Source organism: Lithobates pipiens, unplaced genomic scaffold (genome assembly GCF_037356315.1).
Source record: "Lithobates pipiens isolate NorthernLeopardFrog02 unplaced genomic scaffold, aLitPip1_a1.2 Scaffold_13, whole genome shotgun sequence".
In the NCBI taxonomy this organism is placed as follows: domain Eukaryota; kingdom Metazoa; phylum Chordata; class Amphibia; order Anura; family Ranidae; genus Lithobates; species Lithobates pipiens.
In genome coordinates, this window is record NW_027507718.1 from 140,313,073 (window position 1) to 140,331,727 (window position 18,655).

At 44.6% G+C, this 18,655-nt stretch overlaps 1 protein-coding gene across 1 annotated transcript in view; it reads left to right on the forward strand.

Moving 5' to 3' along the window:
• The window catches only part of KISS1R (KISS1 receptor), a 235,098-nt gene that overhangs the window by 82,442 nt on the left and 134,001 nt on the right, over window positions 1-18,655 (forward strand). Inside the window, exon 2 of the mRNA XM_077475650.1 lies at window positions 6,676-6,800. Coding sequence (XP_077331776.1) covers window positions 6,676-6,800 — 125 coding nt within the window. The remainder of the gene's footprint in view (window positions 1-6,675; window positions 6,801-18,655) is intronic.

Sequence of the window (18,655 nt, forward strand, 5' to 3'; positions counted from 1 at the left end):
GGGTACAGTGTAGCATGACCGCGCAATTGTCACTGAAAGCGCTAGAGCGCTGAAAGCTGAAAATTGGGCTGGGAAGGAAGGGGGCGAAAGTGCCCTGTATTGTAGTGGTTAAAATCACTGCTCCTGAAAAAGCGGCCGTTTTTAAAACTTTTTTTGCATTGATCCATGTCCCCTGGGGCAGGACCCGGGTCCCCAAACACTTTTTAGGACAGTAATCTGCATATTACCCTTTAAAATGAGCACTTTAGATTTCTCCCATAGACTTGTATAGGGTGTTCCGGCTTTTCGAATTTGCTGCGAACAGCCCAAATTGTTCATTGTTCGCTGAACAGGCGAACAGGCAATGTTCGAGTAGAACATGAGTTCGACTCGAACTCGAAGCTCATCCCTATTCCATATTGAGTGCAATTTTATACCCTCTTTATGCTAAATAAAACTCATTAAGTCGCCATGTATGCATTACTCTGTCCAATTTGCCATTTGCCTCACACAGAGTCCCAACTAGGGATGAGCTTCGAGTTCGAGTCGAACTCATGTTCGACTCGAACATTGCCTGTTCGCCTGTTCAGCGAACAGTGAACAATTTGGGCTGTTCGCGGCAAATTCGAAAAGCCGGAACACCCTATACAAGTCTATGGGAAAAATCTAAAGTGCTAATTTTAAAGGGTAATATGCAGGTTACTGTCCTAAAAAGTGTTTGGGGACCTGGGTCCTGCCCCAGGGAAAATGGATCAATGCAAAAAAAAGTTTTAAAAACGTCAGTTTTTTCAGGAGCAGTGATTTTAATAATGATTAAAGTGAAACAATAAAAGTGTATTATTCCTTTAAATGTGGTACCTGGGGGGGGTGTCTATAGTATGCCTGTGAAGGGGCGCATGTTTCCCGTGCTTAGAACTGTCCCTGCACAAAGTGTCATTTGTGCAGAAAAAAAAGTCTTTTAAAATCACTTGCGGCTATATTGTCGGCTCCCGTAATACAGAGAACACTCAATGAGTGTTCCCTGTATTAGATGACAATTCATTAATTCATTGATAAAAAAAAAAAGCGTGGAGGTTCCCCTAAATTCAATTACCAGGCCCTTCAGGTCTGATATGGATATTAAGGGGAACCTCGCATCAAATTAAAAAAAAAATTTGACGTGGGGGTCCTCCTAAAAATCCATACCAGACCCTTTATCAGAGCACACAACCTGGCAGGCCGCAGGAAAAGAGGGGGGGACGAGAGAGCCCCCCCTCCTCCTGAACCGTACCAGGCCACATGCCCTCAACATTGGGAGGATGCTTTGGGGGTCTGTGACCCCTCAAAGCACCATGTCCCCATGTTGATGGGGACAAGGGCCTCATCCCCACAACCCTGAGCGGTGGTTGTGGGGGTCTGCGGGCGGGGGGCTTATCAGAATCTGGAAGCTCCCTTTAACAAGGGGACCCCCAGATCCCACCCCCCCTGTTTGAAATGATAAGGTGGTACAAAAGTACCCCTACCATTTCACAAAGAAAGTGTAAAAATGGTTAAATAAGACAAAACACACTTTTGAAAAATTCCTTTATTAAAAATAAAATAAATTAAAAAAAGATTCCATCGGTGCTAATCCACTCTTGCTATCCAGCGGCGGATCTCCGGGGTCCAGCGATGGATGATCATATCCAGCGACGGGGGATCTCTCAGTCCAGCGCTGTCCATACATCCGTCTTCTGTCTCCACTGCGGAGACACTGCGGGGATCCCAGCGCTAACGTTTCTTATATTAGGAGGGCGGGGCCATCCGTCACCTGACCCCGCCCCCTCTGATGCTGGTGGGGGAAGCCAGGGGTTCCCCAGTGACGTATGGGTGACCCCGCCCCCTCTGATGTAACGGAAACCTGCACTACATCAGAGGGGGCGGGGTCACCCATACGTCACTGGGGAACCCCTGGCTTCCCTCACCAGCGTCAGAGGGGGCGGGGTCAGTTGACGGGTGGCCCCGCCCTCCTAATATAAGAAACGTTAGCGCTGGGATCCCCGCAGTGTCTCCGCAGTGGAGACAGAAGACGAATGTATGGACAGCGCTGGACTGAGAGATCCCCCGTCGCTGGATATGATCATCCATCGCTGGACACCGGAGATCCGTCACTGGATAGCAAGAGTGGATTAGCACCGCTGGAATCTTTTGTACCCCTTACCATTTCAAACAGGGGGAGCCGGGATCTGGGGGTCCCCTTGTTAAAGGGGCTTCCAGATTCTGATAAGCCCCCCGCCCGCAGACCCCCACAACCACTGCTCAGGGTTGTGGGGATGAGGCCCTTCTCCACATCCACATGGGGACCCCTCAAAGCATCCTCCCATTGTTGAGGGCATGTGGCCTGGTACGGTCCAGGAGGGAGGGGGGGCGCTCTCTCGTCCCCCCCTCTTTTCCTGCGGCCTGCCAGGTTGCGTGCTCGGATAAAGGGTCTGGTATGGATTTTTAGGGGGACCCCCACGTCAATTATTTTTTTTTATTTGATGCGGGGTTCCCCTTAATATCCATAGCAGACCTGAAGGGCCTGGTAATTGAATGTAGGGGAACCTCCACGCTTTTTTTTTTTTTTTTTTTATCAATGAATGAATGAATTGTCGGCTAATACAGAGAACACTCATTGAGTGTTCTCTGTATTACGGGGAGCCGACAATATAGCCGCAAGTGATTTTAAAATACTTTTTTTCCTGCACAAATGACACTTTGTGCAGGGACAGTTCTAAGCACGGGAAACATGCGCCCCTTCACAGGCATACTATAGACACCCCCAGGTACCACATTTAAAGGAATATTACACTTTTATTGTTTCACGTTAATCATTATTAAAATCACTGCTCCTGAAAAAACTGCTGTTTTTAAAACTTTTTTTTTGCATTGATCCATGTCCCCTGGGGCAGGACCCAGGTCCCCAAAACTTTTTAGGACAGTAACTTGCATATTGGCCTTTAAAATTAGCACTTTATATTTTGAACGTTCGAGTCCCATAGACTTTAATAGGGTTCTAAAGTTCACACAAAGTTTAGATCTGTTCGCAGGTTCTGGTGTGAACCGAACAGGGGGGTGTTCGGCTCATCCCTAGTCCCAACTTCCTTTTCATATTTATTGATCTAGGGATGGAGGAACATATATGCATGCCTCATTTAAAGTCCCATCCTTCCCCCTTCCCCATTTTTTTGGGATTGTGATTTGGGTGCAACAGTTCTTTTCACTTAGTGCAGGAATATTTATGGTTTATTTATCATTTCTTATTTTCCTTGCATGTAATTGTTTATTTTTTGAAGTGAAGCTTTACCTTATTCACTAAGCTCTGGAGCAACTGCTCTTGCAGAGTGCAACTGCACTTGTGAAGTGCACTGTCTATTTGCCTTTAGTACTCTGCGTCATGGGATTTTGTATAATTAAATAACCTGCACCCCACTCCATTCTCCTACCTATTGCCAAAACTTTGGAACCCAGACCCAATAGACTTAAGTGGTTTGCTACATGGATATATGTGAAGCTTATTGCCTAATTCCGTTGACAATCTGGTCTTACAATGTAATAAACGAATACCTGACTAGACAAGAAATTTCTTCACTAGGACTTACTTGTGTTAATGCATGATTGTAATTGTATAAACTGTCTTCTTGTATTCAAATCAGTGTGTATACCTTATATTCTCAAGTGTAATGTACAATTCATTCAATAAACATTACCGGTGTTAAAAAAAAAAATAACCTGCACCCCCTACTTTGTTTTTGCACACTTTTAAAGCGGAGGTCCACCCTAAAGTGGACCTTCCGCTCATTGGAACCCCCCCCCCCCCTCCGGCGCCACAATTGGCATCTTTCAGGGGGGAGGGGGTGCAGATACCTGTACAGTACAGGTATCTGCACCCACTTCCGGGATAGCTCTCTGCGGAAAGGGGCGTAGATTACGCCCCTTTCCGAAAGTCCCCCGCTGCCTGCTGGGAAACACACAGCTCCCAGAGGCAGCGGGTCCATCCTTATTGCGCAGCGCGACTCGCGCATGCGCAGTAGGGAACCGGGAAATGAAGCCGAAAGGCTCCACTTCCTGATTCCCATACCCAAGATGGCGGCGGCAGCACCCGAGAGACGATCGAGAGATCGGCTTCGGGTGCCGACATCGCGGGCACGCTGGACAGGTAAGTGTCACTATTTTAAAAGTCAGCAGCTGCAGTATTTGTAGCTGCTGGCTTTTAAAAAAAAAAAAACGCGGACTCCCGGCGGACACTTTAAGTTTTTTGTGGCAATGTAAGAGGTAAATAAATCAGTACATCCTGTACTTGCTTCAGTCAGAGATTCAAAATTCCTCATATGATAAAGACATTTCTCTCCTTTCCCCAGGTGGTTTTGAATGTATGCCATCTTTTGGTCTTTCTAGTTCTACCTCACCCTTATAAAGAGGCAGTTTGACTGAGATTTCAAAGAAAAGTAGAGCCAAAGCTCTTTTGGCCCTACCACTCTTATGGATCACATTTTGTACTCCAAGCTAGCTAAAGCCTGCTGTTGGCTGACATCACTCAGCCAGTCCAAGCTCTTAAGGGATCCCAACTTTAATATCAGGATCCACACAGATACCTGAGCGGCAGCTGGCTCAGCCTCTCAGTGTGCCACTGACCGCCTGAGCCAGTCACTCCTGCCCCTTCCACAGCCCAGCGCTCCAGCGAGCACTGGAGGGACAGAGCAGAGAGCTGGTGACTGAAAAAAGTTCCTCGATTTATAAGACCTAGTGCACCATTTCTTATATAAACATATTTAAGGCTAAAACTGAGCAGATATATAGAAGAAACGGTAATGTATCTATGTACTCATAAGCAGCACACATGCCTGACATGGCATGGCCACTACTAGGAGCCAATCAATTTATTCTATAGATCATATAAGATTACAGGAAACATACTGACAAGAAGAGAGCAGTGTAAGCAGATTGATGACTTATTAGTAGGCTGCTGTTCCATTGTCCAGTTAACAGGTTGGGGAAATTTTCTGCAGTAGGTGTGTAGATTTGGAAGCTGAAGAGCAGATATCTCCCCATAAGTGTGCATGAAAGACAAAAGAAACTGCTCAGTAACTTAGGCCAGTGTTTCCCAACTCCAGTCCTCAAGGCGCCCCAGGTCATGTTTTCAGGAATTCCCTCAGATAAAACAGCTGTGGTAATTACTAAGGCAGTGAAACTGATCAAATCACCTGTGCAAAATAATGGAAAGCCTGAAAACATGACCTGTTGGGGCGGCTTGAGGACTGGCGTTGAGAAACCCTGACTTAGGCCTCCAGAATCAAGCAAAAGGGATTGGTTAGTTTTCAGTTCACTGGGCCTTTAATATTGATAAAATTATTTGGATCATTCTCAAACAATATATCATTAATTATGTAAGAGTTTGCTGTTTGTTGGTTAACCACTACAGATCCGCGCTATTGCCAAATGACGGCAACAGCGCGGACCTACATTTCCGGGACGACGTCTATTGACGTCGTCCCGGATACGAGCGGCCTGCGCGCCCCCTGAGGGGCGCGCGCGGCGCGCTCTGTGATCGGCGAGTCCGTGAGACTCGCCTGATCACCGATCCGTGCAAGGGGTCGATCCCGACCCCTTATCACGTGATCAGCTGTCAGCCAATTACAGCTGATCATGTGATAGAACGGAGCCGGTAATCGGCTATTATTCCTCCTCGCGCTGATAGCGCGAGGAGAAAAAAAAAAGCCGATCACCGGCGGCTGTGATCGGGACATCAGTCCCGATCACGGCCATCAATACAAGGGACCACCTGCCACCTGCCAGTGCTCACCTGCCTCCCGCAGTGCCATCCTGAAGTAAAATAAAACGCAAAAGTAAGTGCCCCCCGTCAGTGCCCCCCGTCAGTGCCCCCCGTCAGTGCCCATAGTGCCCACAGTGCCACCCACAGTGCCACCCACAGTGCCACCCCACAGTGCCACCCAATCTGCCTCAAAGGTGCTGCACCCCAGTGCCGCCCATCAGTGCCCAGCAGTGCCGCCCATCAGTGCCCAGCAGTGCCGCCCATCAGTGCCCAGCAGTGCCACCTATCAGAGCCACCTATCAGTGCCACCTATCAGTGCCCATCAGTCCCATCTATCTGTGGTACCTATCAGTGCCCATCCGTGCCACCCATCTGTGCCACCCATCTGTGCCACCCATCCGTGCCATCTTATGTGCCCATCTTTGCCCATCAGTGCCGCCTTATCTGTGCCCATCGGTGCCGCCTTATCTGTGCCTATTAGTGCCGCCTTAACTATGCCTATCAGTGCCCACCAGTGCAGCCCATCAGTGCCCACCAATGCAGCCCATCAGTGCCCACCAATGCAGCCCATCAGTGCCCACCAATGCAGCCATCAGTGCCGCCTAATCAGCGCACTTCAATGAAGGAGAAAAATGACCCGTTTGCAAAATTTTATAACAAACTATTAAAACATGATTTTTTTTTTATTTTTTTTTGCATTTTTTTTGTTTGTTTAGCAAAAAATAAAACTCCGAGCTGTAACTAAATACCACCAAAAGAAAGCTCTATTTGTGGGAAAAAAATGATAAAAATTTCATTTGGGTACAGTGTTGTATGCCCGCGCAATTGTCATTCAAAGTGCATCAGCGCTGAAAGTTGGTCTGGGACTGAGGGGGGTTTAAGTGCCCAGTAAGCAAGTGGTTAAAAGCTTTGTTTTGTCTCCACAGCTAACTTGGCCACCACAGATATAATATTTCTTATGTGCTGTGTGCCCATCACGGCTGCCTTGTACCCCCTTCCTGGATGGATATTTGGTGAATTCATGTGCAAATTTGTAAACTATATTCAGCAGGTGAGCATGCATTCTAAACAACAGTTTTTTTTACCTCATTGTCCATTAATTTCACATATGTACAATGTCCTTCAATATACAGTTATCCATCTGAAAGAGGTGGTATATCTAGAACACAGATGTTGGCTTTCCATATAATAGACATGCACAGTCTGAGGTGTGGTTTCTAGGCCATCCATGTGCATATTCTACCAAATACTGTGCTGTCTCCTTCGCTAACATGCATATACTGTATACTCTCAGCTACAGTATTTGATCCAAAATCATTTTAGGTTGAAATGCACTTTTCTCCTTTAACCAGGGTTGGTATAGTCACGATCACTCTCCAGTACAGGTTCTTAAATTGAATTTAATCCATATCCATCCTTATGAGCCTTAAGGAAGTTTTTCCTGCAAAATTGACTTAAAATAGACCTTCATAGTGTATTACCGTTTTCCGCCAATATTTATTACATAGAATAATCTAGTACATGGGGGTAATGTGGCACTACCTAAATAAATATATCTAAATTCTAAATATGACAAACTATACTAAAAATAGAAAAAACTATTCAAATAAACCATATATATACCATATGTGAACTGTGTAAACAAACCTATGTGCAGAAAAAAATGCATATAGTGCAGCAAATCTCCACAAAAATATTCAACGTGCAAATACGCAATTGTGCAAATACTAAAGTGCAAATAAAGGTCAAATAGAATCCATAACCATACGATGACCTTACAGACAACTAATAGTGCAATACTTCAATAAAGTGCAAAGTGCTAACAATAAGTCCATATAGCTTGAGGTAAAAATTGTCTAAAATTAAAGTTTTGAATATTGTGCAAATAAGTCCCAAAGTTCAAAATATACCCATGCAGTGCAAATAGAAAACTCAGTCAAGTGACTCTCCACCGATGATCCACACTTCAGTGCTCAAAGTGCACCCCTTGTTTCCCCCAGCCTCTCACCTCTATAACAGGCCACTAAGGACTATATGATGCTATGTACACAATAGGCTGCAGTCTCACACCTCCTTCAATCCACATACTTCAGACAGTACTGTGTCGTAAAGTAATGAACAACAGTAACTTCAATTGTACAATGCACTTATAAACTCCTTTCCTGGCCATGTACCCCCGCAGTCAGTCAATTGTTAGTGAAGTTAGGCTTTTTTTTTACTAAATAGATTTTTATTGAATATTGTCATGTTAACCACTTGCCGACCGCCGCACGACGATGTACGTCGACAGAATGGCACGGGCAGGCATAAGGGCTTACATGTACGTCCTTGCCTGCCCGCGGGTCGGGGGCCCGATCGGGCCCCCGCCCGGTGCCTGCGGCGGTCGGTATTCGTTCGGGAGCGATCCCGGACGAGGGGACAGCCATTCATTCATGGCCACCCCCTCGCGATCGCTCCCGACGAATGAAAATGTCCCGTGACATCACTTCCTCTCCTGTAATGTAAACACAGGAGAGGAAGTGATGTATTCTCTCCTCCGTGTCGGTATTTTTCGTTCCGGCACCAAGGAGAGAGCATCGGTGAGTTGCACAAGCACTACACTACACAGTAGAACATGCCAGGCACACTCACACCCCCCCTTTACCCCCCGATCACCCCCCAATTACCCCTGCCCCCCCAGTCACAGTGACACCAATTGCTTTTTTTTTTTTTTTTTTTGCATTGGTATCATTTGTGACTGTAATAACTGTTAGGGCAGTTAGGGTTAGCCCCCTTTAGTTCTAATGTGCCCCCCTAACCCCCCCAATAAAGGTTTAACCCCGTGATCACCCCCCCTCGCCAGTATCACTAAGGCTGGGTTCACATTGCAGCGGTTTATGAGAACGAATGTGATTCGCACCGCACTGCAGTGCAAATCACATCCGATCTCTGTGCGATTCGAGTTCAGCCATACAGATAGTATGGCTGAATTCGTGTCGCACCCGCCGCAAATTCGCACGGGACCCTTTTTTTGGCCCGCAGCAGAATCGGATCGCATGGGTGTTCACACCATGCGATCCGAGTTTGCAGATCGCACTGCGATATGCGAACTGATCTGGGGGTGTCATTAACATTTCACTGACACTCCCAGCAGTTCGCATAGGGCAGTGTGAACTGCCGCCGGGAGGCATGCGATGCGGGAACCCGCCGCGGATTCGTGGCGTTCCCGCATCGCTCCAGTGTGAACCCAGCCTAATAAGCGATCATTTTTCTGATCGCTGTATTAGTGTCACAGGTGACGCTAGTTAGGCAGGTATGTATTTAGGTTCGCCGCAGCTTTTTATAGCGCCAGGGACCCCCATATACTACCGCATAAAGCCCCCTGATTTCCCCCTAGTTAACCCTTTCACCAGTGATCACCATATAACTGTTACAGGTGACGCTGGTTGGTTAGTTATTTTTTTATAGTTTCAGGGCACCCGCCATTTATTACCTAATAAAGGTTTAACCCCCTGATCACCCGGCGGGTGTCATTTGTGACTGTAATAACTGTTAGGGCAGTTAGGGTTAGCCCCCTTTAGTTCTAAGGTACCCCCCTAACCCCCCCAATAAAGGTTTAACCCCGTGATCACCCCCCGTCGCCAGTGTCACTAAGGCTGGGTTCACATTGCAGCGGTTTATGAGAACGGATGTGATTCGCACCGCACTGCAGTGCAAATCACATCCGATCTCTGTGCTATTCGAGTTCAGCCATACAGATAGTATGGCTGAATTTGTGTCGCACCCGCCGCACCCGCCGCAAACTCGCACGGGACCCTTTTTTTGGTCCGCAGCAGAATCGGATCGCATGGGTGTTCACACCATGCGATCCGAGTTTGCAGATCGCACTGCGATATGCGAACTGATCTGGGGGTGTCATTAACATTTCACTGACAATCCCAGCAGTTCGCATAGGGCAGTGTGAACTGCCGCCGGGAGGCATGCGATGCGGGAACCCGCCGCGCATTCGTGGCGTTCCCACATCGCTCCAGTGTGAACCCAGCCTAATAAGCGATCGTTTTTCTGATCACTGTATTAGTGTCACAGGTGACGCTAGTTAGGCAGGTAGGTATTTAGGTTCGCCGCAGCTTTTTATAGCGCCAGGGACCCCCATATACTACCGCATAAAGCCCCCTGATTGCCCCCTAGTTAACCCTTTCACCAGTGATCACCATATAACTGTTACAGGTGACGCTGGTTGGTTAGTTATTTTTTTTATAGTTTCAGGGCACCCGCCATTTATTACCTAGTCTCACTAGTGTACCCCTAAATTTAGAGGTGTCTAATTTCCAAAATGGGGTCATTTGGGGGGGGTTTGTGCCATCTTGGCATTTTATGGCCTTCAAAACTGTAACGCCCTTAGAAAGCCTGAAGGCGGTGCTTGGTTTTCGGGGCCCCGTACGCGGCTAGGCTCCCAAAAAGTCCCACATATGTGGTATCCCCGTACTCAGGAGAAGCAGCAGAATTTATTTTGGGGTGTCATTTCACATATGCCCATGGCATGCGTGAGCAATATATCATTTAGTGACAACTTTGTGAAAAAAAAAAAAAAAAAAAAAAAGTTTGTAATTTTCCCGCAACTTGTGGCAAAATATAAAATATTCCATGGACTCAACATGCCTCTCAGCAAATAGCTTGGGGTGTCTACTTTCTAAAATGGGGTCATTTGTGGGGGTTTTGTGCCATCTTGGCATTTTATGGCCTTCAAAACTGTAATAGGTAGTGAGGAGTGAAGTCAAATATTTACACCCTTAGAAAACCTGAAGGCGGTTCTTGGTTTTCGGGGCCCCGTACGCGGCTAGGCTCCCAAAAAGTCCCACATATGTGGTATCCCCGTACTCAGGAGAAGCAGCAGAATTTATTTTGGGGTGTCATTTCACATATGCCCATAGCATGTGTGAGCAATATATCATTTAGTGACAACTTTGTGAAAAAAAAATAAAAAAAAATTAAAGTTTGTAATATTCCCGCAACTTGTGGCAAAATATAAAATATTCCATGGACTCAAAATGCCTCTCAGCAAATAGCTTGGGGTGTCTACTTTCTAAAATGGGGTCATTTGTGGGGGTTTTGTGCCATCTTGGCATTTTATGGCCTTCAAAACTGTAATAGGTAGTGAGAAGTGAAATCAAAAATTTACGCCCTTAGAAAGCCTGAAGGCGGTGCTTGGTTTTCGGGGCCCCGTACGCGGCTAGGCTCCCAAAAAGTCCCACATATGTGGTATCCCCGTACTCAGGAGAAGCAGCAGAATTTATTTTGGGGTGTCATTTCACATATGCCCATAGCATGTGTGAGCAATATATCATTTAGTGACAACTTTGTGTAAAAAAAAAAAAAAATTATTTTTTGTCATTATTCAATCGCTTGAGGCAAAAAAATAAAATATTCAATGGGCTCAACATGCCACTTATCAATTTCCTTAGGGTGTCTACTTTCCAAAATGGGGTCATTTGGGGGGGTTTTGTACTGCCCTGCCATTTTAGCACCTCAAGAATTGAGATAGGCAGTCGTAAACTAAAAGCTGCGTAAATTCCAGAAAACGTACCTTAGTTTGTAGATGTGACAACTTTTGCGCAAACCAATAAATATACAATTATTGACTTTTTTTTTACCAAAGACATGTGGCTGAATACATTTTGGCCTAAATGTATGACTAAAATTGAGTTTATTGGATTTTTCTAATAACAAAAAGTAGAAAATATCATTTTTTTTCAAAATTTGCGGTCTTTTTACGTTTATATCGCAAAAAATAAAAATCGCAGAGGCAATCAAATACCATCAAAAGAAAGCTCTATTTGTGGGAAGAAAAGGACGCAAATTTTGTTTGGGTACAACATTGCATGACCGCGCAATTACCAGTTAAAGCAGCGCAGTGCCAAATTGTAAAAAGACCTCTGGTCATTTACCAGCAAAATGGTCCGGTCTGAAAGTGGTTAAACAGAGTTGAACACAGTTGTATAACAGGCTGTACATACAGCGAAGATAGGACAAGTAAGAAACAAACAAATGAACACACCATTATTGCATGTGATAGTTCCAATCTATGTAGACTTATGGTTGGTGACCACTGAGCAACACTAATATCATATCACACATTTGTCAACAGCAATAGTAAACAGAGCTGTCATTATCCTGGCGTGGAACAGATTCACCCTATTGAATCAGTGCTTTTATTTATCCTCATTGTTTGTCTGGTCTCTGGGAAGCGGGCCGGAAGGGTCACCCCACTCGGACACCCCGTACCAGTGGGGCAAGTCCCCTCCTCCCCCTCCCCTATACCAGTAATAAACTTAGATGACATAAGCTTACATCAGTAACATTAGTCAAAGATCTTTATTATTCGTGGGGATTTGGTCCACTCTATCCATGGTTTCCACATGAGAATAGCCTGTGAGGTATTCTTATGATTTAGCGCCAGAGTCAACTCATGTGTAAAGTGTACCTGTGTGGTGTGGACTACCTCTTTCAGTGTGGGAGGTAGTGGGTCTTTCCATTTCCTGGTTATGCTGAGCCGTGCTGCCAATAAAATATGCGAGATTATGTGTCTCGTTGGGTTGGGGAATCTATCCAAAGACAAAGATAGAATGGCGAGAGAGGGTTTCTTTGGGACAACTGTGAGCGTCACTTCTGCTATTAATTGGAACACTGATTTCCAAAATTTCAGGAGTTTTGGGCAATACCAGAGTGTGTGTAGCAGGCTTCCTTTCATTCCGCATTTCCTCCAGCAAGCATCTGGTAGTGCAGAGTCAAACTTTGAGATCCTTACTGGGGTCAGGTACCAATGGTACGTTATCTTATATGCCAGTTCCCACAGGGTAGCACAACTAGTGGTTTTATAAATGGATCTACATGCTTTTTCCCACTCATCCTTGGAGTAGGAATGTCCCAGCTCTCTTTCCCATTGGATTAACGGGGTCGATTTGACAAATGTAGTTTTTTGATTAAATATGTTATAGAATAGAGAGATGCCTTTACTGTGTTTTGGGGAAGAGGAAAGGAATATCCAGGCTAATTGGGGAATTGTGATCTTCCATTCCTTTAGGGAGGTAATACAGTGTTTGGTCCGTAGGTACAGAAAAATGTCAGAGCTAGGGAGGTGGTATTTTTCACAGATTAGGGGGAAAGATTTTATTTTCTCATCAGCTATTAGATCAGGTAGTTAATGCCAAGTGTCTTCCATCGTTTGAAGGATGTAGAGTCCATCAAAAAATGTAGCGTTTCAATGGGGATGGGTACCTTAGAGTGGTTAAGAATAGTAGACGAAATTCTAGTGAGTTTGGTCCAAGCTCGGTATGTAGCGAGAATTGGGAGAGACAAGGGTTGCGCTGTTTTGGCTCCTAAGGAAAGAGCCAGCAGCCAGGGTACTAGGTCCTTGCCAGGGACTGAGGAGAGTTCAATGTGCTTCCATAAGGTTGAGGTTGGGGTATTGGAAAACCATTCTTTAGCTTGGGTCAGGATGGATGCCCAATAGTAATCTTGGAAGTTAACATAGCCCAATCCTCCTGCCCTATGGTGTTTAGTAAGTTGGAAACGGGTGCATCTGGGCTTTTTACCCTGCCATACAAATTTTAAAAGCAGTGATTGTAAGGAGTTAAGATATTTGGTAGGTATAGGGATTGGGACCGTCCTGAACAGGTACAGTATTTGGGGGAGGTGTAGCATTTTGAACGCCGCCAGACGTCCTAACCATGAGAATTCAACTGTTGCCAGCCTGGCTAGGTCGTCTTTGAGTTTAGTGCGAAGAGGGTGGTAGTTTGCTTCGAAAAGAGATTTCGTTCTGGGAGTGAGCTGTATACCAAGATAGGTTATGCTGAGTTTTGCCCAACTGTATGGGAAAAGTACTTTAAGTTGGCTACTGGTAGCTTTGCGCACTCCTAGGTCCAATATGTACGATTTAGTGTCATTGACCTTGTAGTACGATATATCTCCGAACCAGGCTAACAGCTTTTGAATCTCTGGTAGTGATCGTTCCGGTTCTGTGACCAGCAGAATCACATCATCTGCAAATAAGCTAATCTTATGTTCTATTTCTGCTACTTGGATGCCTTTTATTCTAGTGTTGGCTCTGATGCTCTCTGCTAGTGGTTCCATAACTAAGTTAAATATGAGAGGGGAGAGCGGGCAGCCTTGTCTCGTCCCATTAGTGATTTGAAAGGGGTCTGATAGAGTGTCTGATGCTAGTACCTAGGCAGATGGGGTCGAGTAAAGAGCCATTATATAGTCATGAATTGGGCCTGAGAGCCCGAATTTATGGAGAATCGCTGAGATGTAGCCCCAGTGCACTCTATCAAAGGCCTTTTCGGCATCAAGGAAGAGGAGTAGGGAAGGGATTTTTTCTGTTTCTACGTAGTGGATAAGGCCTATCATTCGTCTGGTGGCATCGGACGCCTGGCGGCCTTTGGTGAAGCCGGATTGGTCTTGATGGATTAGGGAGGGGAGGATGCTTTCCAATCTATTGGCAAGGAGTTTGGCGTATATCTTCACGTCGAGATTAAGTAATGATATGGGACGAACATTTTTGGGGGTGTTGGGCTCTTCTCCGGGTTTAGGGAGGGCTACTACCCTAGCATTTAGCATTTCAGGGGGAAATCGTGCAGACCTGACAGCTGCGTTAAATGTTTGGCACAGGGAGGAAGCCAGAATATTCTGGAATAGTTTGTAATATTCCCCAGTGAACCCGTCTGGGCCAGGGTTTTTTTTGCCGAAGGGAGTTTATTTATGACTTATGATTTATGACTGAGTTGGAGCTTTCCTAGGAAGGATTGAATACTGTCTGGGGAAGGATGCGTGGTAGAAGGATCTTTCTTAAGGTTATAGAGGTCCTCATAATATGTACTAAAGGCGTTGGCAATGTCGTGGGGTTTGAGTAGTTTTTTGTGAGAGTGCGGGTGAAGTATAAAAGGGATTTTAGTCTTGTTTCTATATCCTTTGATTTTAAGGGACATTGCTTTACCAGCTTTTTTACCTGTAGTGTAGGATTTGGCTTTGATTAATCTGTAGGTTTTTTCTTGTTTTTCCAGGAGGTGGGATCGTAGTTCGTAGCGTAATGTAAAAATTTGTGGTTGGAGGGTGGTGGAGGGTGCTATTTTATTTTGAGACTCAGCGGTAGCTAAGTCTTTTGTCAGTTCGTTTAGTTTTCGCGTTCTAGCTTTCTTTGCTCTGGCGCCTAGTTGTAAGAAGACTCCCCTGATTACGCTTTATGAGCATTCCACACCACCACCGGGTCAGATCCAGCATCCTGGTTGAGTGAAAAATATTCCTCTAGCCGTTCTTTAATATGGGTTAGGGTTACGGAGGAGATAGTCGTTGGCTCTCCATATGAAAGAATGGGGTGGGAGGAATAATCTGAAATGCATATGCTGACAGGAGCATGGTCCGACCAGGTGGCGGTGTGTATGGTAGACTTAGAGACTCTTTGTAACAGTAGCTTATCAGTAAGGAATAGGTCTATTCGCGAGTACGTGCTGTGACGCGACGAGAGGAAGGTAAAATCCCTCTCGTTCGCGTGACAGCACCTCCACACATCATACAAATCATTAGACGAAATATAGCCCCCTAGTGGGGAGGGGAGTCTCTTGGTGACAGACGTTGAGTCCAGGTCGACGTCCGGCACCATGTTGAAGTCCCCACACAAAAGAATATGCCCCTGTTAGCATCTATTAACTTTGCCAATACGTTTCTTGAGGAATGCCGTTTGGCCGTAGTTAGGAGCGTATATGGATACAATAGTATACATAGTATTATTAAGTGAGCATATCAATATTATATACCTCCCTTCTGGGTCAGAGTCGCATTTTGTAAGTTGGAAGTTCCCTGAGTCCTTAATCGCTATCATCACTCCTCATTGCTTCTTGTTGTAAGAGGAAGTGAACACATGAGGATAAAGCCGGTGATGGCACTTAGGAGGAGCAGCTAGGGAAAAATGTGTCTTTTGAACACAGAGTATATCACTGTTGTGGGTAATAGCAGTGGACCATAAAGATGACCTTTTAGCAGGGTGGTTAAGACCTCTCGCATTGATGGAAAGGATAGTGAGACCCATATCTGCAATCTGTAACAAAGATAAGAGAGAAACCGGGATACCTTGAGAACCTGGATGTTGGTGATTCAGCTGTGTCCGTTCGGGTGGAGAGGAGAAGAAGTCAGTTCTCTCTGAGGGTGACTCGTGTTGACTATTATTTATGATTATGTGCATACACCTCAATCATTGTAGTAGTATGGACATATACATATCTAGATCTGAGAGATCTTGTACAAAAGAGGTAGTTCAATCAGCAATACACATTTATTTATAGGGTTACATAATTTTTACAAATTACACACCAGACAGTATTTACATCACAATATACAGTGTAGGTCCCCTGGCTTACATGATATTTACAAATTACTCACAGAACCATATTTACAATACAATATAAGGTGCAAGTTCAGAGTTAGATTACCTGTTAACTTCAGGTCAGCCCATGGTGACTGCCGTGTGCTCCCACACCAGAGTGAGTTGGCTTGCTCACAAAGCATTATATCCCCCCCTACTTTCTGTAGTGTGGCTAATATAATTCTCCCTAATTGGTCACTGTACCTAGTAAATGTATATTGGGAACAGCCTGATTGGATGAGTCAAAGAAAGCTGTTGTTTACTTCCCAGGTAAGATGTTATCAGGGAAAACAAAAGGCCAAGCTTTGAAGTTGAACTAATTACAGTAACACCAACACAACACTCAATACTTTAAATATATATTTCTCTCTAAGGGAAATATATTTATAATTACAATATTGTACAGGTATTAATGGAGATTTCACATAAACTCATAAGGCTACACTCGAGAAAGCCATTTCCGGTATGAGCTATAGGTAGAAAACAAGTTACATAGTTAGGTTGAAAAAAGACACAAGTCCATCCAGTTCAACCACAAAAAAAAAAAAAAAATATATATATATATATATATATATACATATATAATAAATATAATACCAGCCCATATACCCACAGTTGATCCAGAGGAAGGCAAGAAAAACCCAGCAGAGCATGATACAATTTGCTAAAGCAGGCAAAAAAATCCTTCCTGATCCCCCGAGAGGCAATCGGATTTTCCCCGGATCAACTTTACCTATAAATGTTATTACCCAGTTATATTATGTACACTTAGGAAATAATCCAGGTCTTTCTTAAAGCAATCCACTGAGCTGGGCAGAACCACCTCTGCAGGAAGTCTATTCCACATTTTCACAGCTCTTACTGTGAAGAAACCTTTCCGTATTTGGAGATGAAATCTCTTTTCCTCTAGACGTAAAGAGTGCCCCCTTTAAAGTGAATAACTCAACACCAAGTTCACTATAAGGACCCCTTATATATTTGTACATGTGGATTATACCCCCCCCCCCCTTAATCTCCTCTTATCAAGAGGGAATAAATTCAGTTCCTCTAATCTTTCCTCATAGCTGAGCTCCTCCATGCCTCTTATCAGTTTGGTTGCCCTTCTCTGCACTTTCTCCAGTTCACCGATATCCTTTTTGAGAACTGGTGCCCAAAACTGAACTGCATATTCCAGATGAGGTCTTACTAATGATTTGAACAGGGGCAAAATGATATCTCTCTCTCTGGAGTACATACCCCTCTTAATACAGGAAAGGACTTTGCTCGCTTTGGAAACCGCAGCTTGGCATTGCATGCTATTATTGAGCTTATGATCTACCAAAACCCCCAGATCCTTCTCCACTATGGATTCCCCCACTTGTACTCCCCCTAGCATGTAGGATTCATGAATATTCTTAGCCCCCAAGTGCATAACTTTACATTTCTCAACATTAAACCTCATCTGCCACATAGTCGCCCAAGTAGACAGAGCATTGAGGTCGGCTTGTAAATTGGAGACATCGTGCAAGGACGTTATTCCACGCATAGCTTGGTGTCATCTGCAAACACGGAAATGTTACTTTTGATCCCAGACCCAATATCATTTATAAAGATATTAAAAAGTAAGGGTGCCAACACTGAACCTTGGGGTACACCACTGATAACCTTAGACCATTCAGAGTAAGAATCGTTAACCACGACTCTCTGAATTCTATTTTTTAGCCAGTTTTCTATCCATTTACAAACTGATATTTTCAAACCTGTAGACTTTACCTTACACATGAGCCGTGTGTGTATCGAACGCTTTTGCAAAATCCAAATATATCACGTCCACCGCCACCCCTCTGTCCAATGTTTTACTTACCACCTCATAAAAAGAAATCAGGTTTGTCTGACAACTTCTGTCTTTCATGAATCCATGCTGTCTGTTGCTCAAAATATTTTTTTCCTGAAAGAACTCGTCTATGTGGTCCTTTATTAATCCCTCCAGTATCTTCCCAACTATAGAAGTTAAACTAACGGGTCTATAATTACTTGGTAAAGACTTTGTTCCCTCTTTAAATATAGGCACCACATTGGCCCTGCGCCAATCCAGTGGTACTATTCCTGTCATTAATGAGTCCCTAAAAATTTGATACAATGGCTTTGAAATTACAGAGCTCAATTCTTTTAGGATCCGTGGGTGGATGCCATCAGGTCCAGGTGCTTTATCCACCTTTATTCTGTCCAAATATTTCTGGACCATATCACTTTTGAGCCATTGTGGATTTGGGGCTGCATCAGTACCACCCCCATTATGGATATGAGCTCCCCCATGCTCTTTTGTATACACAGAGCTGAAGGAAGTATTTAATAAGTTAGCCTTCTCTTTGTCCCCAGTCACCCACTACAGATTATTTTGCAAAGGGTCTACATGCTCAGACCTAACCTTTTTACTATTAATATATTTGAAGAATTTCTTGGGGTTTGCCCTACTATCTTTTGCAATCTGTCTTTCATTTTGAATTTTTGCATCCTTGATTTCCTTTTTACAT